Source organism: Silurus aristotelis, assembly GCF_946808225.1.
Source record: "Silurus aristotelis genome assembly, chromosome: 10".
NCBI lineage: Eukaryota > Metazoa > Chordata > Actinopteri > Siluriformes > Siluridae > Silurus > Silurus aristotelis.
Window position 1 is genome coordinate 14,754,426 of NC_139583.1, and position 13,224 is coordinate 14,767,649.

General features: G+C 37.4%; 1 protein-coding gene across 1 annotated transcript in view; it reads left to right on the top strand.

Annotated features, from left to right (window-relative positions):
* Window positions 1-13,224, top strand: part of hydin (HYDIN axonemal central pair apparatus protein) — a 67,106-nt gene that overhangs the window by 12,556 nt on the left and 41,326 nt on the right. Inside the window, exons 10-20 of the mRNA XM_083552559.1 lie at window positions 3,823-3,922; window positions 4,543-4,661; window positions 5,082-5,305; window positions 5,754-5,821; window positions 5,926-6,161; window positions 8,125-8,225; window positions 8,324-8,459; window positions 8,647-8,808; window positions 8,986-9,138; window positions 12,363-12,601; window positions 12,758-13,034. Coding sequence (XP_083408685.1) covers window positions 3,823-3,922; window positions 4,543-4,661; window positions 5,082-5,305; window positions 5,754-5,821; window positions 5,926-6,161; window positions 8,125-8,225; window positions 8,324-8,459; window positions 8,647-8,808; window positions 8,986-9,138; window positions 12,363-12,601; window positions 12,758-13,034 — 1,815 coding nt within the window. The remainder of the gene's footprint in view (window positions 1-3,822; window positions 3,923-4,542; window positions 4,662-5,081; window positions 5,306-5,753; window positions 5,822-5,925; window positions 6,162-8,124; window positions 8,226-8,323; window positions 8,460-8,646; window positions 8,809-8,985; window positions 9,139-12,362; window positions 12,602-12,757; window positions 13,035-13,224) is intronic.

The window sequence follows — 13,224 nt, forward strand, 5'->3', positions numbered from 1 at the left end:
GAGCAAAACACCTTATACATTTAAAAGATCAGAAAGGAATGACCAGACAGTTTTGAGTGGAAATGTCAAATTCTACACTGTCTGATTTGTGTGAGACTGTGTCCATTGATGCTTCTGTAATACTGTGCTTCTGAAATACTTAATTTATCTCATCTGGCCACCACCATACTTTAAAGCATCATGCGGATTGCTTTTTGTGGCTTTGTTATGGATGGGTGAGTCAATGGTTTTGTTTGCTGTGGTTTGGAACAAATGCCTGTCTTTTCATTTTCTCATCCATTCAGAGCACCTTTCCTGGGTGACAGAGACAGATCTGTCTCAGTGGTTTACTTTGCTCCACAAGATACCAGCTCAGCACTTTGATTAATCATATTCCCTGTCTCCTCTGTTCACTCTACCCATAACAATTATATATTTGGGAAAAAAGTCAGGAGGCATTATACCAGTTAAACAATATGGTCTTACATTTTTACTCAACATTTTCATGATCCTGAGGTTAACTTTCATGCACGAAAAGGTTAAGTCATGTCAAGTCAAGTTTATTTGTATAGCGCTTTTCACAACAGACATTGTCTCAAAGCAGCTTTACAGAAATCAACAGTCAAGGTGAATGGTGTGCATTTATCCCTGATGAGCAAGCCATGGCAACTGTGCCAAGGAAAAAGTCCCTTAGATGTTATGAGGAAGAAACCTTGAGAGGAACCAGACTCAAAAGGGAAACCCATCCTCATTTGGGTGACATCAAGAGTGTGATCATAAATCTTTCAACAGTACAGAACACTGGAGAGTGAGGACTAACATGAGCACTGGAGTATAAGATTATAAGTAAATGTTCTTTCTATAGTCTTTGGTATAAAACTAGGAGCTACTGAGCTCAACATTTGTGATCATCACAGATCCAGCATCAGCTTCTTTATGCCAGAGCCTTTAAACACTCCAGGAGGTCCAATGTCAAACTCCACACATGCAGTGGGATCCAATTGGCACTGGTACGTCTCTAGATGGTTCAGGATGTTTGCAAGTTTGGCATCTTCTTCTTTAAAGTCCATAATCTTCATGAGGTGGGACGTGACTGGAGCTGGCCAAACCTCAGGAAGCCTCGGGATGGGGAGAGAAAAAGAAGCAGTGGAGAGGAATTAACGTAGCTGCTGTTCATGATATTAACAGCACAAGTTGATAATGTGCGTGTGATCAGATGTTCTGGAGCACAAGGTTATAATGTGAGATGTATGTTATTTGTAGGCTTTGCTAAAAAGATAAGTTTTTAATCTACACTTAAACTGGGAGAATGTGTCTGAGCCCCGAACACTGTCAGGAAGACTATTCCAGAGTTTAGGAGCTAAATGTGAAAATGCTCTACCACCTTTAGTGGACTTTGCTATTCTAGGAACTACTAGAAGCCCAGAGTTTTGAGATCTCAGGGAGCGTGATGGATTGTAGCGTGTTAAAAGACTGGAGAGATACATGGGAGCCAAACCATTTAGTGCTTTATAAGTGAGTATCAGTAGTTTGTAGTCTATTCAAAACTTAACCGGAAGCCAATGTAGGGACGATAAGATTTTGGGTTATGTGGTCATATTTTCTTGACCTAGTAAGAACTCTTGCTGCTGCATTCTAAACTAACTGAAGCTTGTTTATTAATGACGCAGGACATCCACCTAGTAACGCATTACAGTAGGATGAGCTTCTCTGCATCGGATATAGACAATATATTTCTTAGCTTAGAAATATTTCTAAGGTGAAAGAAGGCTGTTTTTGTAACTTGGTTGATATGATTTTTAAAAGATAAGTTGCTGTCTAAAATAACTCCCAGGTCTTTTACTGTTGAACTAGTGGTTACAGAACATCCATCTAAATGCAGGTTGAGATGCTGGTGCTTCTGTATACTAGTTTTTGGGCCGATGAGCAAAATCTCCGTCTTATCAGAATTTAAAAGTAGAAAGTTATGGGTCATCCAATCTCTTATTTACTTAACAGTTAATTGAGCTGTATCGCCTGGTTTAGATGAGATATATGGTTGGGTATCGTCAGCATAACAATGGAAGCTAATTCCATGCCTCCTAATAATATTCCCTAAGGGAAGCATGTATATTGTGAAGAGCAGGGGTCCTAGAACTGAACCTTGTGGCACGCCATAGTTCACTAGCATTACCCTAGATAGCTCTCCATTTAAATCTACAAAATGGTACCGATCGGACAGGTAGGATTTAAACCAGTTTAATGTCTGTCCCTGAATGCCAATGTAATTCTGTAAGCGATCTAGGAGAAGATCATGATCTATAGTGTCGAATGCAGCACTAAGATCTAGTAAAACTAACAGCGAGATGAAGCCTTAGTCTATGGCTAAAAACAGGTCATTAGTGATTTTAACTAGGGCAGTTTCTGTGCTATGATGGGGCCTAAAACCTGACTGAAGCTCCTCAAAGATATTATTCTCTTGCAAGTGGGAACATAACTGGGCAGCGACAATCTTTTCTAAAATCTTAGACATAAATGGCAGATTTGAAATTGGTCTGTAATTCGATAGCGTGTTTGAATCCAGATTAGGTTTTTTAATGAGGGGCTTAATAACTGCTAGCTTGAGGGATTTAGGGACGTGACCTAAAGATAATGAGGAGTTAATAATATTTAGAAGATGGTCACCAGCTGTATATAACACTTCCTTTAGTAGATTTGTTGGAATTGGATCTAACTGACATGTTGATTTAGCTTTGATAATAACATCATACAGCTCTTCCTGTACTATACATGTAAAACAGTGGAGTTGTGGAGTTGAAGGTAACACTGTCTCAGGAGATGGTCTCAAAGGTTGAACTGCCACAATTGTTTTTCTAATGTTATCTATTTTTTCAGTGAAGAAATTCATAAAGTCCTCACTACTAAACTGTGATGGAACACATTTTTTAGATCCCTGATTTGTAGTTAGTTTAGCTACTGTATTGAAAAGGAACCTGGGATTGTTTTTGTTGTTTTCTATGAGTTTGCTCAGATGTTCAGCTCTAGCAGCTTTTAGCGCCTGTCTGTAGCTGAGCATACTGTCTTTATACGCAATTCTAAATACCTCCAATTTAGTTTTCCTCCATTTTCTCTCCAGATTACGGGCTGTTCTCTTGAGGGCATGCTTATGACTATTATACCAAGGTGCAGGTTATTTATGAATCTGTCCTTAGTGGTCCAACACGGCTATCTAAATCTAATCTAAAGGCTGCACATTAAGCACATTAACCCATGCCTACGATTTATAATACTACCTCTAAAAACACATTCTTATGCTAAAGTTATTTTGTTAATGTTCCCTTCTCCAAATATCTTTTTATTTGTGAAAAATTGTCTGATGTGCACTTTTTGAATACATTTTTTTCTTTGAAGAAATGCAGCTTCATATAAGTATAGACATGTACTATCATGTACTTTTGTGTATATTGTGCACTTTTATCCACACATGACTTTCTTCATGATTAGTACATTAGACAACTTAACTCATCATTAATTCATATTTAAGTAAGTTTGATGTGCATGTATTGTTATTGTACAGCACTACCCTCTTTACATTATTCAGTCAAAACAGCATTGTCTTCTCATGCATTCATTCATTCATTCATTCATTTTCTCCCGCTTATCCGTAATTCGGGTCGCGGGGGCAGCAGTCTAAGCAGGCCCCCGCCTTCGACCGCTGCCCAATCCTCACAGCACCGTCCCTTACGGTCCCTCCTGCAGGTCTTCTCATGCATCCAAAAGCAATTGAAGTGCCTGGTAGTGTAGTTTTAAGTAGAGTGGAAAGAATATTTTAATTGACTTAGCGTCACTGTGTATTGTTTACAGGAAGGGGATGTCTGGCCAAACTGCACAGCAGAAATCAGCATCATCTTCAAACCCCAAGAAGCCAGACTTTACCAGCACACAATTTACTGCGATGTCACAGGTACAAAGAAGTCTGATAATGGTGTAGTTAAAATTAATTATTTTTTAAACATCATAAACCTTTCTACAAATTTTTAAGCCAATTGTTGAGTAGTTTTGCATGTGTGTATTTAAGCCCATCTGTCAAAGAAGACATCACATTTGCATTAGTTTTTTTTAAGAAAGCATAGCAACCAAAGAAAATGTCTGTCTTTTGGGATCTGTGGTTCACAAATGAAATTCATAGATACTGTCAATTATTGTTTTGCCTTGTCCTCCCATTCTTAACCTAAGAGAAACTCATTTGTCTATGTTTTTGCTAAAAAAATGCTTTGATCTATAGACCACAGCTCCTTAGTTCTAAATGTATTTCCTTGAAGCACTTTATGATACCCTGTCTTGTTTAACAGTTGGTTGCATTTATCATATAAAATTAAATGTTGGGAACTTTTAATTATGTTCTTTTGTAAGCTTAGTTAATCTTTTAATAAAGAGATAGCGTATGTCATTCAATCAAACCATCAAGAGTAAGATGTAGTTGAACAAATACATACTGCAATGTGTTATCTATTTTTTTTTGCTAATCCACTGCATTGCTCCAGCAAATAAAGCCAATGATGTTTAACAAATGCTCTTATGCAGGCAGAGAATCTCGTTTGCCACTGCGTATAAAGGGAGAAGGTATAGGACCCAAACTGCAGTTTAACTTTGATCTACTGGACATTGGCAATGTTTTTATTGGCTCCAAGCACAGCTATGAGGTATGAATAACTACACTATTGTCCTTATTAAAGTCATCACTAGCAATAGACAGATGCCCCTAAGTTGATTTTACTTTTTAATTAAAGTGAAGCCATGTAAATCTTTAGAACAGTAAAAAAAAAAAAAAAAAAAGATAATCAATGTAGGAAACCACATATTGCTGCTATTTAGGGTAAAAACATATATATTTTGAAAGTTTATTTATGTTTGAAAATGGCACAAGTATATAAAATGTTTAAATCAAATTTTTTATTTTATTTTAATCTAATCACAACACTAAGCAATAACTATTAGACATCCAGGGGGTTAGCAAGCATGATGATGGATAGCAGGCATTCTGCTTGGCTCACTGTGCTTTTTCAACCAACACTATTAGCAACAGATTGTAATTCTGTGCTCTGCTTTTACCTTTACCCAAGGTGCTTGTGGGCAATAAGGGACTTATCGATGCTCCGTATAGACTCATGCCTCCAACTACAGCTATGGGTTTGTGCTTTTCCTTCATTCCTCCTGAGGGCGTTGTGCCTCCTGGGGCCTGCCATGCTCTGGAGGTCCACTTCTCCTCTGACAAACTGGGCACCTTTTCAGAGGAATTTTATTTCACTGTTTTGGGGAATCCCCAGCCTCTCATCCTCACATTCAGGTAGATGTCTTATTGTTTGTCTGATTTTTTCCATTGTTCTGCTGGTTTTGGACATGCCACACCACATACTATTTTAAACACTTGCTTGCACTGTAATGTATGTTCTAGCCTTTTGTTAAGCTGATAAAAGAAATGCACAATAGTTTCACCTATATTTGGTGAAAGGTCTATAGTTCATTTGTCACTTTTGCCACTTCTTTCAGATAAAGATTAATTACTGTTGAAAATTATGAAAGTATAATTTAGTAGAAATTATAAGAGCACCACTCTTTACTGTCATCTTACAAATGGATCAATTTATTTTGTTCTTTTTGTCATAATCTATCTTTCTCTCAGTTTTTATGTTGCCTGTTGGTTATTAAATTATAATCAAATAATGAATTAATGCAATAAATTCCTCATGTTTTTCACTGGATTAAGTTTCAAAGCTCTTTGCTATTTGTTGCAGGGGGTGTGTAATGGGCCCAACGTTTCATTTTGATATTCCTGAGCTCAACTTTGGAGAGGTGTCCTTCGGTAAATGAACTTTGTATTCAAAATATCCGTAAATCACCTGCTTACCAAAAACTTTAGGACCACTTCCTGTTTATTATCGCTGCTTTTTGCATTGACCCCAAAAGGTTTTCGTCACACATTGACCTGCTTACTTACCAATACCTCATTGGTACCAATGAGCTTTCACCTGCGGATCCCCGGAGATGGAATGAGGAGGGACAGTGTGACCAGTACAGAACAGGTAACAGAGCTGGACAGGAATGACTGGAAGCTTGAAGACAGGGCATCTGAGAGGTCCCGAGAATTCAGAGTGACACCCAGTTCAGGCACCGTCCGGGCTCAGAGCCAAATGCACATCAAGGTAGGACGTGTTGCTTTATGACGTGTTGCTTTTTGACCCTTCAGTGCATGCTCCCACTGCATATTTGAGACAAATTAGAATTTATTTCACTATGCAAAGGTTAGCTTGAATCTCTTCAGCTAGACTGTCTTGTCTGGCCTTTTTAACAATATACTCTCCTAAGAGATAAAAAAAACCTAATTTAAATTTTTTTTTTTCAAATCTTTTGCCTTCAAGATTGAAGAAGCAGGTCTCAAAATGTAAAATGTATTAACAAAAGAACAACCCTCTAATCCCTAATCATCTTAAGACAGCGGCAAAATATCTAAAGGTTTGCCGTTTAAAACAAAAAGTGAATGAACAGACAAAAAAAGCTCAAATAGCTCTCTTACCTCTCGCCCCATCACCTTCATCCCCAGCTTCTTTTACTATGTGTACCTGTCAGCCAGTGGTCCTTTTCCATCAGCAGTAGCTGTCATATACTTTTAAAGGACTAATCTGCTGGCTTTGTCTGGGTGTCTGTGGACTGTTCTTAGATTGGGATGTCTTCTGTCAGTATGCAAAATGTCCTTGTCTTATTCTTTAATTGTTCTGTCAACTGTGTGAACTGTGTAAATGAAGCCTGGTGGTTCAGAAAGGTCTGTTTAAGGGATCAGCAGCTAGGCCTTGCGTCCTTGGGTGAAAAAATGGCATATGGGTCTAAGTGCACCATGTATGAGGTAACATGCAAAATATCTGCATGCTCTTATACATTTTATTTAAAATTGCCACCTATGAGAAGTCTAGGAATATATGTGGTGATATGGGAGATTCTTAATTATGTTCCTCGTTATTTATTCATTCATGTTTTTTGGCCAAAAAACAGGTGTAAATCATAACCCCAATTCCAAAAATGTTTGGAAAAATGTTCCTGCAAATAAAAAACAAAATGCAATGATTTGCAAATTTTATAAACCCAGTTATTATTCACAATAGAACATAGAAAACATATCAAATGTAAAAATCAGGAAATTAATCAGGATTTTAATTTGCTGTAACATGTCTCAAAAAAGTTGGAAAAGGTTAAACAAAAGGCTGAAAAAGTAAGCATTATTAAAAAGAAACAGCGGGAGAACAACTAATTAGGTTACTTTGCAGCAGATCAGTAATAGGATTAGGCATAAAAAGAGTATCTTGGAGAGTCAAAGTCTCTCAGAATTAAAGATGGAAAGAGGTATGCCAATCTGTGAAATCTGCGTGTATCAGACACGAAAGGGACTGCATTCCTCTTCCAAAATATTATCAGCTGGTCTCCTCAGTTCCCAGATGTACTGTATATTGACTGTTTTTTTGTTTTTTTGTTTGTTTGTTTGTTCATTCATTCATTCATTCATTATTCAAATTATGTAATTTTTTTCCTTATAATACTTTTGTTTAAATATTCATGATATTTTACTTATCCTCACAATTATTATGTCATTAATTCTTAGGACATTATTCTTATGACAATATTTTAATGCAAAATGTAAGAAATGTCACTGCTTGTTGATTGGGCTGCTAATGTCACACACATCTGGCAACACTGATCACGAAACTTGTTCTACACATACTGTACATCAATTTTCTATTATAACAAAATCTATCAAAGTTGGTTAATATACTATATTCTCAACTTTATTCTAGGATTAATATTTACCTCTTAATGTCAGCTGCCCTAGACTAGGAGATGCTAACTAAAGAACTCTAAAGTGACCAGTGTATTTCTGTGGTTTACTTCTAGTGTGGTTAGTGGTAGAATGACGCAGAAAAGAACAGCTGTATTTAAAAACAATTCTGGATTTTTGACTAGTTCCAATAATTTTAAAAATGACATTCAAACAAATTCAGTATCCTTGATACTGCTTACTGATGTTTTTTCCCCATTGGGTACATCTGGAGGTCAGTAGTGTGAAAAAGAGTAACATAATATGTACTGTAAATATAACTATGACTGTGTGTGTTGCAGGTGACCTTGTGTTCCAATACAGTGCAGCAATACAGTCTGGCATTGGTGGTGGATGTGGATGGAGTTGGGGAAGAGGTTTTAGCTCTCCCAATTAAGGCTAAGTATGACATTTATGTGTACACATGCTAGTCACTTTATTTTTTTTTTTCAAAATGTATGTATATAAAGGTTATTTATTTGATGACAACTCTCTTTACAGCTGTGTTGTTCCTGAAGTGCACCTGGAGAGATCTATGCTTCAGTTCCACGACTGCTTCATAGGTTATCCATATGAGCAGCCAATCAGGCTGATTAATGACACAAACCTTCCTGCCTGCTATGGCCTCCTATCCCAGGTAAAATGACTAGAATCCATTATCTTGTGAAAAGTATAGGAAATCATATAAACATAACCAAGAGAAGGATTAAAGCTCTTTTTATCAAAGCACCGCACAATTAAAGAGGCTGAATTGGATATTTCTGCTTATATAATATGTCACTTTGACCAGCATGTAAACAAACACTGTGTCTGTGTATATGCAGGAGTATGAGGATAATCCACCTCTACTGTACTCTACTACTCATGCACGAGGAGTGATCCAGCCATACAGTACTGAGCAGATTCCTCTGGTTCTCCAGGCTAAAACCGTGGGCAAATTGCAGCTCACTGCTATCATTGCAATTTTAGGACAAAAGGATTTGATGGTGAGCATACATGTATATGTGTGAATACAAGTATTGGACAAAGATACAGGCAAAGTGACTTGATCAGTGTCTGGTTTCATGCTCACTGTATTTAACTCTTTCAGTAATCATATTGAATCAGCTGTAATTTTTTTACTATGACATCTTGCTCCTCCTGTTCTTCTCTGTCTCCCACAGAAGTTGCTTTTGTGCTGCATTGGCAAGGGTCCAGCTGTTTCCCTCTCTGCCACTGAGCTACACTTTGGCAACATCCCAGTGCTCACTGATATCCCAAGGACGTTGCAGTTGTTCAACCAGTCCCCCATCCCTGCCCGGTTCTTCGCACAAATGGTAGGTTTAGCACAATTTAAATCATAGTCAAAGTGTAACAAGAAGTTACAGGTATTCTTTCTTTTTATACTAGTCTGTTTTCTTTCTTTCGCCCACAGCTAGTTAAAATTCACTCTTAATCATTTCTTAGCTTAATCAAGCATACAATCATTTGGGTGATTGGCTAAGTGATTTGTTGGCTTTGTAGTTAATTGGCTCTCACCAACTGCACATTGATTGTTGCTCTTTTCTTTTATATCGAACAGTTTTTTCAGGCCATGCTATCATATCCTTATTGTAGGTTCCCCTACAAAAATGTTATTGATTTTGGGGGTTCAATTGCCAAACAACAGGTCTACATAAACCTTAGGATAAAGTCTAACCAACTGTGTCTATTTTTTTTTTATATAAAGGGTAGTTCATGTAAACTTGCTGGTGACTTTAATATGAACACCTATATCCGTGCTTATTGGAATTGTGTCCGCTGTACAATGCATAAAAGTATGCAGTTACTGGGCAAGAGCTTCAGTAAATGTTCAGAGCAGAACAAATTGTGACTCTGACAGTGATATGGTCATTAGTGCAAGATGGGCTGATTTGAGTATTTCAATACCTGCTGACCTAACAATCACTAGAGTTCACTATAAGCAAAAAAAAAAAATATATATATAAAAAAACAGTTTGGAGTGGCAGTTTGCTGGGCAGAAATGCCTTGTTGATGAGAGAATGAAAGAATCGTCCCTGAGATCAGATTTTCCCTGTTTTAGAAGATTTGCAAGCATGTGCATACAGGCAACCTCACGTGTCCTTGGTTGTAGACTTTTTGTCATTCTGAAAGTTACCCCAGCTCCCCCATCTCAGGGCTCACGACATGTAAAGCAGGAGAATAAAGTATTTTTCAGCTCGAATCACAATGTATTTTTATTTTTGTAATATCAGAATCAAGTGCTTATAATGATCCTTTATACTGCTGCAATGTAAGTGTTAGGAGATTCATTTCCATTTCAAACCTCTCCAGTGGGATGAGTTTCAAAGCAATCAATGGTGTTAAACATTGCTAATGCATGCATTATTGAAATATCAAACCTCTTGCTGTTCGCTTGGATTCTTCTATCAAGGGAACGTCATCGCATTTTTGATTCAGTCCCCTATTGACTACCTTTCTCTCTTCTTTCTTTTTCTCTCTAATCTCGCTCTCGTTCTCTTTCTCTCTCTGTCTCTCTGACTGATAGTAGTCAGGGATAGTAGTCATAGTGATCTATGACTCCCTGATGATTCCTCTGTATTCTCACATGGCTGAAATGATTTGTCTCCTCTGCTGAGTGCCATATTCATTGCAGAGAATAGTGTGCATGCCATTTTTCCCTGCTCCAAGGGCACTCTCTGTAGCTGTTTGTATCACTGACTGTGTTGCACTACAGGCTCCATTCCTTTTTGTTCTGAGTACTAAGGAGTTGACAACAGGCTTGAGGCTGTAAAACTAGACTCAATGACTTGCAAGAACATTTATTACTTTGCCCACAGTTTGATTCACACTGTTGCCCAGGGTGAAGGCTCTGGTTCTGAGTTTCAATGCCCTCCATTCGTCCTCCTCATTGGCAGAGACAAGTGCCAATGTGATACTGGAGAGCAAACAGACTGTAAATTGGTGCCTTTTAAGCAGTTTGTAAAATTCTGGCTTAAGCACAGCAACTTTAAGAAACTTGGAAGAGTTGCTGCTGGATAATAAAATTGCACAATTCTAATTCTAGTATTCTATAATAAAGTCGTAATTAATTTCACCTATTTTTACATGATACATTTTCTGACAGTTTTGCTATGCACCTGCCAATCTTCAACTTTACGCCATTTTGTTATTATTGTAAGCAAAACACGAAATATTACCTTTTTAGTCAACCAGTGCAGTGATACTCTCTAACTGTTTATTGCATTTACGCTTAAGCTACGCTTAATAGTCCTGCCACATTATGACAAATCTTTAGGAATGTACACTATGATTACTATTAACCCATTAAAAAAAAAAAAAAAAGCTTACACAACTAGAAACTTCATTGAACAAAGTCAAATGGTTTACCTGTTATATTGAATTGTTAAATGAAAATCAATTCATGTGGTTATTAACATTGCAAAATCAATAAGATCTAAATCAAAAGTTTGCTTCTGCATTCATACAGTATCTATTACACTGGGAAGGAATTTGAACCAAAAAAAGTTTGTCACTAAATATTTAATTAAGTTTGTGTACTTCCACATCACAGCATGCGATTGAGATAAGTAGAAGCTCTGTCACTGGATTTGGTCTAGCTAGCTTTCTATTTCACAATAGTTGAATGAAACAAGCGATGTAGGTGGGATGTGATGAATACAAGTATCTGCATGAGCCATGCACAAAAAGATAAATAATACACTACTAATCAGCATAACACCCACAAAGCCCTTCTCTCTTACTTTGAAATTCCCAATTAAAACCTTATCCAAGAGATGTCACTCAGCATTGCACATTATGGGAATTGATTTTAATCTGCCTTTCAGATAGATAAAACTGCTTTGAGGATGAAGATGGAGGGTGCTGTGTAAAAAAAAAAAAAAAAAAAAAAAAAAAGGTGAAAATCTGCAGGGATCAAAATAAAAAATAAACATGAAGCATCTGGCCTGTTAAGTTATGTTCTGTCAAAATCCTTCACTCTAGGTGCCGGGGTCCCAAAACTTGTATAACAGAAGCAGAACACTGATTGCCTGCGCCCGTTCTCAATCTGATAGATTAGCCCTCTGTCTACAACTTGATAGATTAACTGTCTGTCTACAAAATTTCCTCTTCCTTCTCATGCTGTCCTCTTTTGCTCCTTGCATCCATTCTCCTAAGAGCTTCCTTAGATTAATGGACTCTGTCAAGAGAATACACAAATACACATGTATGAACAGCCATTTGAAACATGCCAATATTATTTGTAAATTTTTTTCACTCAAACAAATACAAATAGGTGGGTGGTGATGGAAACATAAAACCAAAAAAGTCTATTTGCAGTATTTTTATTATTTGCACATTTAGTGTCATATAATCCATCAGATCTATAGAAGTATGTTGTCTAACTTGGAACAACCCCACAAATGCCTGCCAGAGTCATAATTTGAAGTGCCCTACATAGGCTTTAGCACTTCAAAATTAAGCCAGAGCTATTCATACAAGTTAATAAAGCATAAAAGTAAATTCTATGTCATTTTAACACACATTTGTTTCATATCAGGCTAAGAGTAACTCTCTGTGGCGGGTGGAGCCAGCAGAAGGGGAGATCCCGCCAGAGGGGCAACTACAAATGACAGTAGTGGCCCATCTAGATGATACTCTGCCCTTTCAAGACAAATTGCAGCTGGTCATCCGTGACAGCCAAACCCACACAATACCCTTGTGGGCCACAGGAAAGGGCACCACCATCGTCACTGACCGGCCCTTTGCTCCCCATTTGGACCTTGGAACCCACTTTAGGTATGGTGTTAAATGCAATATATATTTGTATTTTTTCAGTGTTTATTTTCTGGCATGTCATTTTTTAGCTATAATTTTATAGTATTTATTTACTTTATTCTTATATAAATCTAAAAATTTAACTGGAATTAAAACCTTTTTGTTTCTACTCTACAGCTCTGGTCCATGTCAGTATCACTTTAGGATAATTAATAAAGGTCAACGGTTACACAAGCTTCTCTGGACCACTGAAGGCTTTCCCCACTTCCGACACAGGGGCACACTAATCACAAAACACAAAACACTCACTATCTCTAGGGAAGACAAATTCAAAAGTCCAGTGGCACCTTCGACTTTGGCTGAACCTGTTTTCTCTCTGACACCCGTATGGTTGGAGCTTGGTCCAGGTCAGTCAGCTGACATGCTGCTGGAGGCTTCTAGTGATACACCAAAGGTAAACATTTCTTTTACTTGGCTGAATTGTACAGGTAAAGCCTAAAATTATAATCGATGAACGATGCTCTAGTTATTAAATGTAAATATTAATAAATTTTCATATGTAAACATGTAAGCATAAAGATATAGTTTACATGGGTTGGAGTGGAGGCTCATGGGTGGCCTGCTATGGTGCAATGACCTATAGC